General features: G+C 33.7%; 1 protein-coding gene across 1 annotated transcript; it reads right to left on the bottom strand.

Moving 5' to 3' along the window:
* Positions 1-1,217: 1,217 nt before the first annotated feature.
* On the bottom strand, positions 1,218-8,204 carry LOC107073642 (uncharacterized). The gene is made up of 7 exons (XM_089175454.1): positions 8,052-8,204; positions 2,275-2,623; positions 2,021-2,198; positions 1,915-1,944; positions 1,738-1,835; positions 1,424-1,641; positions 1,218-1,334 (listed from the first exon to the last, which is right to left on the bottom strand). Exons 1-7 carry the CDS (start codon positions 8,202-8,204, stop codon positions 1,218-1,220), a joined length of 1,143 nt encoding a protein of 380 aa, XP_089031580.1.
* Positions 8,205-14,474: the final 6,270 nt, after the last annotated feature.

The following is a 14,474-nucleotide window of genomic DNA, read 5'->3' as shown; positions in this document are numbered from 1 at the left end:
AAAATAACTCTATATATTGTTGAAAAAGATTCAATTTTAACAGGTTAGATATCTTAATATTTTCTTTAAACATCTTCAAAAGGGTTATTTTGATGTAAAATACAAAAAAACGTCTCAGATTGCTGAAAAATTTTTACAAATTTTAAATTGCAAAAGATAATCAACGAAATTCAATTCAAACGATTTTAAAGTTTTAAAAAACGTTAAGTGTTACTTCAAAGACTATTTCAAAATGCTTTCATGCAATGAGAAAAATTCATAACGAAGAAAAATCAGAATCACGCAACTGAATTTAACTTTTTTAATATTTGAAAGGAAATTTCAAAGAAAATATAAATATAAATGTTTATTTACATATTTTTTAACTTTTATTTAATGTCAATTTAAAAATATTGGTGTAAAAATACATAATTAATAATACAAATACGTATACTGTCAAAAAATATTTTAATAATAGAGACTCATTTCCTTTGAAGTAATATTTTTAACTGGCACATATAAATTTATTTGAAATTAAAAAAAATAAAAAATAATCAAAACTTAGTTTTTTTAAATATCCATTCAACGTTAATTCTGATTAAACAAAATGTTGTCAAAAATATACTTATTATTAAACATATTTATATTAAAAACAAATTATATACAAATAACAGAAACTAGTTTTACTTGAATCAGTAAATTCGACTGACTTTGTCCGTATAGTTTCAGTGTTAATAATACTGTAAGTACAATCTCAAAAATTATGGGGATAGTAAACTACTAACTCTGATTGTGAACACTTCTTGTACACTACTTGCTATTTGATATACGTATTTTACAACAGGATGGTCATGTGGTTCCTGATTGGTCAACCGATTCTTTATAAATCTTGCATACTTGTAATAGTCCATGAGAATATTCATTGTGGCTTTAAACTTAGCGTATATATTTCAGCCATTTGTAAATAAAGTGGTTTGAAATTTCACATAGATATGTATTCCTTTAGCTATAGTAATATAGTAGTAGTAGTGTAGTAGTCTACAATCTAAGCGGCCCTGTGTATGTGTGTGTGTGTCTCAGAAGCCGCCGATATCTACACATCTTATCTTGACAGGGAAAATTATATTTTTCCTTTTCATCTTTCTTTCTTTTTTCCTTAATGCGAAGAAAGCGTAATAAATTTTCTTTTTCTTTAGAGTACTTTATATTAATTTTATAAAGAATAATATAATATATTGTTAATGCTGGCTTTTGACAATTTGTTCTTTAAGAAGTAAAGTACTTTGCCTTTGTTCTGGTGGAAGCATGTCAATTTGTTCGTTCAATAAAAGTAATACCTTACTTAGATATAAATTCTGACTATAATTAGAAATAAATTGATATTTTGATACATATAGAAATATTTTTTGTTGTGTATCATGGAGAGATTTTGCTTTTTACATACCTTTTCTTTATTCAACGCACTGTTTGGTATAATACCTGCTGGCGACATTCCCACCATAAGTCTGGAAGTAGGAGTATTTGTAGATGTTGTAAGAGCGGTAGTAGGAGGTAAACCGTTATTCGTATTTGTAACAACCACAGGTAGAGGTGGAACTGTAAAATCTGCTACTATATGATAGGACGTGCTTGTTAAGATAGAAGGTTCTACTGGTACAGGAGCTATAAGATCATCAGATGTATATAGATATGTATATAGATATTTATTTATAAAATCTCTTGCATATATTGATTTAAATATTTATATAAAAAACTTACGAGTAGGTTTAGCGATTACTGGATCAATGGACATACGAGGATTTCTTGGATCCCTTGGATTTCTACCAAATCCATTAACTCTTAGATCACGGTAAAAGCTAAAAAGTCATAAAAGATTAAATTAATATAATAAATGAGAATTATTAGGTAATTATTATTTAAAAACATTAACAATACCTCTCAACTCCTTCTACTACAGAAAGGTTGCTGCAAAAAATAATATATATTTGAATATATTGTTTAATTAATACAAATGATAATTGAGTATTGATAATATACTAACTTATCTGGTAGAGTAAAAGTAGTAGGAGATACCCTAGGGTCAGCAGTAGCAATTCTAATTGGTGGTACGGTAACTGGAATTGTTTGAGTTTGCGGAGGTCCTCTTGAAGATTGATCTAATCTTGCTAAACGCGGATCGATCTGTTTATCCAATGTTCGAAGATCTACATCTTGATCTAAAGATATAAATTAATTGTCTTGAATTTATTTATTCCTAATTATACTGAATATCTTAATTAATTGCAGTAATATCTTCAAAAAGAGGTTCAGAAGGAATAGCAACTACTGGTGAAGGTCTTGCTGCTGTCGATGGTTCTTTGATACGAGGTGGAATTTCATGTACCATTGGCTTTTCTGAAGATTTCAAAACGCTTAGGTTTGGATTAGCTTTACGTAACATACTAACTGGAATTGTTTGGGTTTGCAGTGGTCCTCTTGAAGATTGATCTAATTTTGCTAAACGCGGATCGATCTGTTTATCGAATGATCTGTTAGGCCCAACGTGAACTATACCTGCTTGAATGTACTCTCTTGATCCCTTGGAAAACCTGTTTAAACCTGCTAGGCCTAGTAGATAAAATCTACACCTGCGCTGGATACCGATCTAAGAAGTTTCCATTTCTATTTTTCACGTCGCACATAAAATGTGGAATTTTAGGCAATCCCCCACTGCACCGTGGGAACACCAATAAGAAACCCTTAACCTATGAAAAAACGCTCTTCTTCTAGAACATTCCTTGTTCCGATTTCCCTTAAAAGGGGCTCCCTCGGCACCCGAAACACTCTTCTATCCTGGCCGTTACGTTTGTAAGTTGTTTGTATCCGAACGTGAATCCGTTTTAAATAAAAGTTATTCTTTCCAAAACTTAGAAATCCTTGTTTTTAATACAATTACAAGAATTCAATAGGCCGAATTCTTACGTTATCCGAAAATCAACGCGAATTTAACTTCACGCGAACATTTCCGCGTAACAGTTCGATAGCAAGCATAAAAGCGGCGAGTCGTGACAAGTTCTTGGAAAAGATTAGGCGTCGTTAATGGCCTTCGCCGGACGTCGACCCTTTGTCGGGTTATATAGTGTCGTACCTTCCTTTTTCTTCCACTTTATATATATATATACCTTGTGTGTTCGTAAATCTTAAGTATCGTTAAACGATACAATCTAATCACAAATAGTTCGATATCTTTTTCCCCACAAAAAAAAACTTAAGAAAACTTCGTCAAATGTCGGCCACCATTTTGAATTGGACACAAGTGGCCGCCTCCTGCCGGCGCCATTTTGGTACCCGTCTATTAGCCGAACGCTAATACGAGAGTCAAAACAATAATCTGTTCTAATATTAGCATTTTATTTTCCTATGATTTAATTATCAAAAATATTTCATCAATATAATAATAAAAAGTTTATTGAGAGAAATTGATTAAAGTACACAACGAACTAAATGGCAAATGCAAATGCGATTAAATTTTTGAAGAGGAGTCCTGGGGAATATGTGAGAAAGCGCATGCGCTAATATGTTCTTTTGTCTTTTCTAACCCAAAAGAAAAAACATTTACAACTCGTATAAACGGTAAAACATCGGAATCACGGTTTGTTGTAGAGAAAAAAGTTAGAACATTAAAAAAAAAAAAAAAAAAAAAGAAGAAATGTAAGTACGTAAATCCTTTTATGGGTACCTTTGACGGTACACGGTAGAGTGCATGAACATGATAATAATAATTGTATGTTAGGTATATTACTGTTTATCATTTATTTTATTTCATTTTATTTTATTTTATTTTATTTTATTTTATTTTATTTCATTTTATTTTATTTTATTTTATTTTATTTTATTTTATTTTAGGTTCTTTCAAGTTTTTATTGACAGAAAAAAGAGAATATTGTTCTATTAGGATCATTTTTATTAATTCAAATAACTTTTCTAAATTGTGTAAATATTTTTAAAAAATTTTATATTTAATTAGGAATAAAAATAATTAGTTAGTAACATAATAATAAATATACTAGGTATATTACTGTATATTTATTTTATTTTATTTTATATTATTTTTTGTTCTATTAAATTTTTATTAAAAAAAAAAAAAAAATAGAAGGTTATCCTACTATGAATATTCCATTGATTCAAATACCTTTCTTAAATCGTAGTAAATATCTTAAAAAAATTTTATATTTCCTTAGAAATAAGAAAAAAAATTAATTATCAAAATATTAATAATTATATTAGATATATTACTGTATACCATTAATTTCTTTTTATATTATTTATCCTTCTTTAAACATTTTATTGAATAAAATAGAAATAGAACTTTGTCCTACTAAAAATATTTGAATAAATCCTACAAATTTTATCAATTATATCCAATAATATAACAAATCAAAAATAATATTAAAAACAAGATCTTGTTTTCTCTAAAAAAAAAACCTAGAGAAAAAAAAACAATTCATTACGAGCATAATAATAATTATATTAGGTATGGTACCGTGTACCATATTTCTTTCCGAAATCCCCTTCTTAATTTTTTTCTTTTCTTATTTCTTTTTTCGCCTTTTTATTGAAAGAAAGAGAGAGAGAGAGAAGTTAGCAGCAAATTGGAACCTCCCGTTGTCCTTCCTTCCAGTAATTGGCAAGAGATACAACTGGACGTTTTTCTCAGTCCGGCCCTGATCCGTAATTGCGTTTGATCCGACGAACGAACACGCTGCATACATGTTGCATAGACTGTTACGAGTAAAGTATCCATCTTTGATGACTCTAAGACCCGATCGAGAATTTTCTAAACGTTTCTTCTCTCTTTTCTTCTTCCTCTTCTTCTTCTTCTTTTCTAGTGTTATTAACCCCCATCTTATGTCGAAGTTATGTAATCATAGATTCTCACCACGAAAGAAATAAACATTTTTTATTGTTTTATTTTTATTTTTATTTTTATATTATGTAACCGTAATTAAAGGAATTACATGCGACGATTTTTTTAAATAAACGCTCATTCGAGGTTTTGCAACATGGAAAATTGAGGATGAGGTTCAAATATTGCAAAGGAAAAAAAAGTAAGGATAAAAAAAAAGGAGGGTGAAGAAAGAAAGAAACAGATAAACGAAGATAGAAAACTAGAAAGAGAGAGAGACAGAAAGAGAGAAAGAGAAAAGATTTAGCCGGAAGTTAGTGGCCGTTGTTGCACCCTGTCATCTCACGGTTCGTAAAAGCTGCTCCTTTTTCACTTCTTTTATCCTCTCTCTCATTCTATCTATTTGGTTGCTTATTTCTTTACTTTCGTATTGCAGAGCTCGCTGACAGGTAAAGGTAAAGATGAGAAGGGCTGGCGATCGGGTGCGGTCCATCCGACCGGATATAATTGCTCTCGTCGTTGATTGACTCTCCTGGCTGAGTTTCTTTTGTGAAAGAACTCACGCCGCACGGTAGTAGACATAGACAAATATTTTCTTTTCTTTTTTTTATCCCTATTTATTTCAACATCTTTTTGTCTTTATTTATTCACTTATTATTTTGAAATATTTGAAACAAGATATAAACTAACCCTTTTTAATGTTATGAGCGCATATATGCGTCCAACGAGTAGTAGACATAAACAAATATCTTTATTTATTCACCTATGATTTCGAAATAATTGAAACCAGTAATAAATTCGTTGATTACTAACCCTTTTTAGTGATATTGGCGCATATATGCGTCCAAAGAAAATAATCTGTGTGAATTAAAGACGTTTGGATGTGCTTATAAATTTTTTTCTATCTTCTTTGGTTTAATATTTTTTTCCTTTTTGTTATTTTATTTAATCAAAATAGATAAAATTTACAGATAAAACATTCCGTTCTTGTTATTTGCTATTGTAAGGTGAATTCTATATTCAAAGAGTTAAAGAACTCGTTGTTAATAAAAATATTATATTATTAATTGTATATTTTTTTCGATTTTTTACCAAAGGATAAATAAATTATTAAAAAATAAAAAAATTAAATATCTATTAACACTAAACGTACCATAACTGGTCAAATACTCCTGTAATTTGTAAAATAATTTGGTAAAAACACATAAAATTATTATTATTACAATATTAATTTTTAAATAAAATAAAATATAAAAATATAAAAAAAATATTTTATTTCTAAATACAAGAAAATATTTAGTTCAATATTAAATTAACTAAAATTTTATTTCAAATTAATATAAATAATTTTGATTTGAAGCAAACATTTGACCATTCCCAATAAAAAATATATAAATTAAATATATAAATTAATTAGTTATTAAATAAAATAAATAAATGAAATAAATAAATATAGTAAATAATATAATAAACAAATAAAAAAATAAATATAATAAATATAATAAATATCATAAGTAATTATATAATTATAAATAAATTGAATAAATAAATTACTTGTTAAATAAAAATAATATTACATTAAAAATAAAATAATAAATCTTAGTAAGTTTTGTTTCAATGCTAATAAAAAAAATAGAAATATTATGTACAATTTTTTAATACTAAATAATTATTTCGAAAGATCTCGAAAGAAGAAAAAGATTAAAGGAATGAAATCGTGGTCGGCAATCCGATCGCGATGATAAAAATTTTAGTGGGGGGGATTAGGGGTCCACAGTAAAGGTATCACGCACGTGATTCGTGTATCGTGATCTACGTATATCATTAGCAGGTAACTTGTTAGACGGTAGGTTTGTGGATAATGGCAACCATCATACACGCGACTGTTATTAACTCTCTCTTTCTTTTCTTATTCTTTTTAGTTTCTTTATCATTCTATCTCACTCACACTCATTTTCATTCTCATCCCTTTTATCGCGGATAAAAGCACCCCGATACATTGTCAGACAAGACATAAATCATTATTCATAATAGGCTTTGCGACAAAAAACTTGTACCGACATAACTTGGCTACGCTAAATGATCAACAACCACCACCTTATGGTATCCCCCCCCTACCCCAACCCCAGCTCTTCTCTCACCGGATCAAACCACTACCGATTTCTACGGAAAACGATGAGAAGAAATAACATTTTGTAATTAGAGAAAATCTCCTGCTACTTAACAGCAAATATATATAAACGAAATAAGATCAACGCTGTATCTGTAAAAGAGGTACACGTATTTTGTTATGGCCGAAATTCCTCAACTAAGAGTCCTCTGGCAATTTGTATATGCTATGAAATGGAGAATAAAGGGTTAGGTTAAGGTGTAAAATAAAACACGTGATTGAGCAAATCAAAGAAACAATGCCTTTTTTTATTGGCTCGTCAAGGAAAAGCCTTGCGGCATAAAAACCCTGGCTGATATTTGATTATACAATAAGAGTGCACCACGTGGTGTTACCACGTGGGAAAATACCGTCGATGTGAGATATATATATATATATATATATATATATATATATATATATATATATATATATTGGAAAGATCTCACCTCTCGCACTCCTCAAGTATAGCGATCACAACCTTAAGGGTTGTGATGTTGAATGGGCTCACTTTCAAGAGTCTTGAAGATTAGGATATTCTCATCGTTGTCCTTTGTGAATTCTTAAAGTCTTTGTCCAATATGGCCTCTATAATCCTTGAAGATGTGTAGTCGTAGGCGTCCGGTGAAGAAATAGGATGAATGTCCCTTTGTACTGGCCCAGCAGGGCGTATGCACTAGGGGATTGAAAAGTGGGGATGCGAGAGGTAGGGGTAACTAGAGGAGCGCTTCGAGAGTTACTAGTAGTTGATCGATGCTCACAATGAGTATCGATCTAGAATCCTAATCGATGGAAGTGGACGCGCGAGTCATATGACTCGGCCTCCGGGCCTCTGGAATTCCCGGGCGGCCGGCCTCGTTATCAGCATAGGTAGACTAAGCATCCTCCGGGTGCTCGATTACGATGGAAGGGCAAGGAAAGGTGCTATCCATCGTTGCCTTCGCGTCAGCGACGATCATTCTCTGTCGGGCTTCTTAATTGTAAAGACGTAAATAAATCGGAAGTATTTTAATCAACGCTTTTAGTTCGATTATTTACTTGCCTATCTGAACCAAACAAATTCGTTATCGTTATTTTCTTGCGTATTCGTAATTCTCTATTTCGGACGCTTGTAACATAACTGGCGCAGCCGGTAGGATACTGTGAGGCTGACAAATCTGGATTCTCCGCCAGATTCTTGACGGAAATCATCAAAAAGGAGGCAGCTGGTGTTTTAACCCCATCGTCACAGTCCACTACGTCAAGCTTTGGAGTCCACTTGCAAGCAGAGTCTCACTTGAAATCGTCAAAGAAATTAGTATATCTTTGAAATTCCTTTCATTCCATTTCATTATAACCCTATTCCCAAATACGATTGTTGGAAAATATACAAAATGGCTCAGAATATACAAAGTGGTTTAGAACAATTTAAATTAAGATTAGCAATATGGCGCGACGCGATTCCCATTTATGAGGGGGGAACTAGATTTTTGTCGCACTTTCTACAAACGTGTGACAAGTTTGTCGAGAATTTGGCAACCAATGATGATGCCATAAATGTATCATTATTTGCACTCATAAAATCTAAAATACAAGGAGAAGCATTAGATTTGGTAGTTGCGAATAACCCGCCGAATTGGGCCGCATGTAAAACACTCCTAATGAATAGATATAGTGATCTTAGCTCCGAGGAGTTATTATTTAATAAGCTCAGTACGTGTTACCAATTGACGAACCAAAACTATGAAAACTATGCAGACGAGGTCAAGTTGCGGTTAAACAAACTAAAAGCGCATGTACAATTAAATGTTCAGGACGCGCCATCGGTCGTTTTAAAATGTTCATTTTACGAAAATGTCGCAAAAAATGTATTTATTAATGGTATTAAGGAACCTTATCATACATATCTTACACACTTCGAACTGGAGGATATCGAAGCCTGCCTAATGAAATGTAGGAAACTTGACAATCATGAGCAACAGGCGGCATTCCTCAGTTTTGCAAGGAACCGGGAAAATAAACCAAAATCTAACATTTTTAGTTCGAGTAATTCAAGAAACACAGATCCATTTGTAAGAGAAAATTTAAGAAATTTTAATCAATTCAGCACACCTGGAAAATCAGGAAATGGAAACTCATTTCAACGATTTCAATCGCGGCCAATAATTGCACATACACAGCCTAGATTCGCAATGGCAAATTTTGGGGGTAATTCCGGAAGAAACTTTGGAAATAATTTTGGAAGCGGTGTCAATAACCAGCCTAGACAACAAAGTTATCGACCTACACCCATGTCGGTGGATACCGGAAATACTAGTAGACCAAATGGAAATCTAGTTTATAAATCGAATAATTTATCTGCGACGCCAAGTAACTTTGTACCAAGAGCGAATAATTTCTTTAGAAGCACTGGACCCCCGAATTTCATTTCAGAGGAACTGCATAATCAGGAGGAGCGCGAAGAGACACCAGAATGTCAGGAGGAATTGCATTTTATCGATGATAACGTCGACAATTACGGAAGGGAAGAAATGTGCGATGCTGAAAATTTTCAAAGAGACCCCAATCTCACCGAAAAGATATAGTCAATTTAAATAATATTGGAAGCTCACCTGAATTGCCACACCTCATAACTAACAACCCACCGTTGAAAATTCTCATAGACACTGGAGCATCATCATCTGTCATAAATCCAGAAATAGCGTATAAATTATTTTCAAAAAATATTTTCCCATATAAATTTGAAATAAGGTCAGTGCATAAGGTAACACAGGGTACGCATGCTCTCACGTTTCCGATTTTACAGGAATTTGGAGACGACACGCCTATCACATTTCTAATAGCGAGATGGCACTCAACATATGATTGTTTAATCGGAAATAAAGACTTACAATACTTGAAAGCAAGTATAAATTATAAAACCATGACATTCAGCACAGGAAGTTTTGAAATAGATTATTTGAATAATATACCGGAGCAATGTAAGCCCGTCGTTATGAATCACCATCAGGATACGAAGACGATGATAAGGACGGATCATATGAACAGCGAGGAGAAAGAAAGAATCGTAACACTATGCTGTAAATATCAGGATTGCTTTTACAGCGATAACGAAAGGCTATCAGCAACCACTGCAGTAACACACAACATTAGAACGAAGGATGACCATCCAATCTACGTCAAAGGTTTTAGATCCGTATCACCTGAAAGAAATTATACAGGAACAAATAAGAAAATTGCTAAACGACAAAATTATTCGGCCAAGTAACTCACCTTATTCGTCACCGGTTTGGGTCGTCCCGAAAAAATCAGATGCTAGCGGAAAAAGGAAATGGCGTATGGTCATCGACTATAGAAAATTAAATGACAAAACTATCGAAGATAAATATCCGTTACCAAGGATGGAAGAAATCTTAGAAAACTTGGGTAAATGTACTTACTTTAGCACGTTGGATCTAGCGCAGGGATTTCACCAAATGCCTGTAGACGAGAGCTCAATAGAGAAAACGGCTTTTTCAGTCGAAAACGGACACTACGAATATGTCCGAATGCCTTTCGGTCTGAAGAACGCTCCTGCCACATTCCAACGAATGATGGACAGAATATTGGGAAAATATATACACCGATTGTGTTTCGTATATATGGATGACATAGTAATATTCTCCAAATCACTGCAGGAACACCTATAACATTTGAAGCTCATATTGGAAGAATTAAGGAAGTACGAATTAAAGATTCAGATAGATAAAAGTGAATTTTTAAGAAAGGAGGTTCCATTCTTAGGACACATAATAACACCCGAGGGGATAAGGACCAATCCTGACAAGATCGATGCTATAGTCAGGTATCCCATTCCGAAAACGCACAAAGAGGTCAAATCGTTTCTGGGACTCACCGGATATTATCGAAAATTTATAAAGGACTATGCTACAATATCCAGGCCACTTACAAAGGTACTTACTAAAGGTGAACAGATAGATTGTCAAAATTCAGATTACATGGGGGCGTTTAACAAGTTAAAAGAGTTAATTACGAATGCGCCCGTACTAGCCTACCCTGATTTCTCGAAGCCTTTCATTATTACTACAGACGCGTCGAATGTTGGAATCGGGGCCGAATTATCCCAGGAAAAACACCTTATATCATGCTATTCGAGAACCTTAAATTCTGCGGAACAAAATTATTCATCTATAGAAAAGGAACTATTGGCAATCGTGGAAGCATGTAGGCATTTTCAGCCATACATTTATGGGAGAAGATTTATTATTGAGACAGATCATAAGCCGCTTACCTGGCTTTGGTCCTTAAAGACACCCAACACTCGCCTAATTCGATGGAGAATTAAATTAGAAGAATATGACTTCGACATTAAATATAGGAAGGGTCGTGAAAATAGTGTGGCAGATGCCTTAAGCAGGATAGAACTCAATGCTCAGGAGAAGGATGACGACATGGCAACCGTTCGTGCATCGGATGAAAATCTAGACTTCTCTTTGCCCATAACGGAAAAAAACATTTACATGTTTAATTACGGTGTAATAATCAAATCAGGAAGAGACTATGAGGTGAAAACGATCAAAGATAAACTCAAAATACTATACACGGTCAAAATTAATAAAGATGATGCAGAGACTCAATTACTAAAATTTTTAAGAGAAAACATCAACCCTGATAAACAATATAGAATTTACTTTGCAGACGAGAATTTGGAAACCCTTATGTATAAAATACTCAAGGAACATTTCAAAGAAAGATTGAAATTGATTAAAACTAACATCTACACACCTGTAATAGATCGAAAAAACTTTGTGAAAAAATTAGAGGAGTATCATAACCAAAACCATAACGGCATACAGGAAACTATAACTCACTTTAAAAGAAAATTTTACACTTTAAACATGGACCGTATCATTCAAAATTATATAAACCAATGCGAACTATGCCTAGAGAATAAATATGAAAGAAGACCTTATACAACGGAGTCTTATGGCCCTATAATTGCTAATAAACCGCTGCAACACATACACATGGATATTTTTCATATTGGTAAAGAAAAATTCTTAACGATCATAGACATATTTTCCAAATACGCTCAAGCCTATCACCTAATGGACGGAAACGCCACAACCATTTTCAATAAATTAAGACATTTTGCCTCACATCACAATTTTCCAGACAAAATCACTACAGATAACGGCAGTGAATTTAATTCGGCTGTATTCAGGGAGTTTTGCCGCATACACAAGATAGATTACCACCAAACCACCATCAATCGCCATACGTCAAATGGACCGATAGAACGTTTACATTCCACTCTAAGAGAGAAATTAAGTATCCTTATGGAACAAAATCCTGGAGAAACGATCAAAAACCATATGACTACAGCAATTTTAATTTATAATCAAAGTATTCATTCAACCACAAACTTTGCACCTTTTACCCTTTTATATGGACCGTACGAAGATTTACATAAACACGTAATCCAACCGGAGGCCGACACGATCGAGAAATATAATGAGATACGGAAAAATGAAATTTTACCTTTCTATAACACTTTATATAATAAGCAAATAAATAAGCAAAAATTACCTAACGACTCCGATAAAACATTAGAAAATAAAGAAATAGTACATATTTTATTGTATTCAAAAATTCAATTGTGTGCATAATCTAAAAGGTTTTTTTAAACATTTTCGTTAATTTATATATATTATATATTGAAACCTAAAATTGGTGAGTTTATTTAAATTAATATTTACAAAATAAATTTTACAAAATGCAATTCATTATGGAATTTATAATACAATAAAACCACAATCTTTTGATTCACCCTAAAATGACATCTACGTTTAATCAAACTTAGTCAATATACCAATATACCTAATATATAAATTTAAATTATTTTTTAATAAATTAAACAAATATTTAGTGGAAAAAAATCAAGTATTGTATTTTTATAAAGTAATGCATAAGAAAATTCAAGTGTAAGAAAGTATTACACGAAGAAACAACCAAAATGAAATGTGAATCGTCGTTTGAGTATCTTTTGAACGAACCGAAACACGTTTCGAAGTTACGTGCAACGTTCGATGTAACCTTCTCCCCCTTCTTACTTTTTTTCTTAATCCCCCCCCAACCCCCCTCCTTTTTAAGTAGGTAGATAGCTACAGAGCGAGTCTTAAGATTTCGGGACGTGAAACCGATGAAAACGCGCCCAAGAGACGCGTTTCATGCCTGCTGTGAAGAGACACGTCTTCATTTTAGCGACCAGGAAGCGTCGACATTCCGAGATGATGTTAAAGAGAGAGAAAGAGATAAAAAATAAAAAATCATGATCAGGATTACACTCACTTGATGTATACGCAAAGGAGAAACAAGATCGATATCCTGTAGGACGTCGTCCTCCACCTCCTGAGCGTGATATAGTGGTTGTTCGTTTTCCTCATAGTCGTCATCGTAGTAGTCGTCGTGTGGGTTTGAGCGTACCGGACATAACACCGCGTCCCCATGATCGTCGGGTTTTGCCGTTGCGAAGACTAACCCTAAGGACTTAATGGATAAGTCCGTATAGGGTTTCCGATAAGTCCGTAGGGACTTTCCGATAAGTCCGTTGGGTCTTTCCGATAAGTACCTAGGGTCTTTCTAATAAGTCCGTAGGGGGGTTCCGATAAGTCCGTAGGGACTTTCCGATAAGTCCGTATTGTCTTTCCGATGAGTCCGTAGGGTCGGTCTTTCCGATAAGTTCATAGGGTCGGTCTTTCCGATAAGTCCGAAGGGTCGGTCTTTCCGATAAGTCCGTAGAGTATTTCCGATAAGTCCGTAGGGCGGTTCCGATAAGTCCGTAGGGTGTTTCCGATAAGTCTTTAATGTCTTTCCGATAAGTCTGTTGGGTTTTTCCGATAAGTCTGTAGGGTTTTTCCATTAAGTCCGTAGGGTTGGTCTTTCCAAAAAGTCCGTAGGGTCTTTCCGATAAGTCCGTAGGGTCTTTCCGATAAGTCCGTAGGGTCTTTTCGATAAGTCCGAAGGGTCTTTCCGATAAGTCTGTAGGGTCTTTCCGATAAGTCCGTAGGGTTTTTCCGATAAGGTAATAGGGTCTTTCAGATAAGTCCGTAGAATCGGTCTTTCCGATAAGTCTGTAGGGTCTTTCCGATAAGTCCGTAGGGTCTTTCCGATAAGTCCGTAGGGTCTTTCCGATAAGTCCGTAGGGTCGGTCTTTCCGATAAGTCCGTAGGGTCTTTTCCATAAGTCCGAAGGGTCTTTCCTATAAGTCCGTAGGGTGTTTCCGATAAGTCTGTTGGGTTTTTCCGATAAGTCTGTAGGGTTTTTCCATTAAGTCCGTAGGGTTGGTTTTTCCAAAAAGTCCGTAGGGTCTTTCCGATAAGTCCGTAGGGTCTTTCCGGTAAGTCCGTAGGGTCTTTTCGATAAGTCCTAAGGGTCTTTCCGATAAGTCTGTAGGGTCTTTCCGATAAGTCCGTAGGGTCT

This window comes from Polistes dominula, unplaced genomic scaffold (assembly GCF_049000335.1).
Source record: "Polistes dominula isolate Pdom_NZ unplaced genomic scaffold, Pdom_raw_medaka contig_17, whole genome shotgun sequence".
NCBI classification, from domain to species: Eukaryota; Metazoa; Arthropoda; class Insecta; order Hymenoptera; family Vespidae; genus Polistes; species Polistes dominula.
Note: the sequence above shows the minus strand (reverse complement) of the source record. Positions and strands in the feature narration are given on the sequence as shown.

Bases quoted from the DNA above. Each gene is read 5' to 3' on its own strand.
- LOC107073642 (XM_089175454.1), bottom strand. From the start codon at position 8,204: ATGATTTCCGTCAAGAATCTGGCGGAGAATCCAGATTTGTCAGCCTCA. The intron at 1,642-1,737 runs GTAAGTTTTTTA...ATGATCTTATAG, and splicing joins AGTAATCGCTAAACCTACTC to CTCCTGTACCAGTAGAACCT. The intron at 1,335-1,423 runs GTATGTAAAAAG...AATTATAGTCAG, and splicing joins GTGCGTTGAATAAAGAAAAG to AATTTATATCTAAGTAAGGT.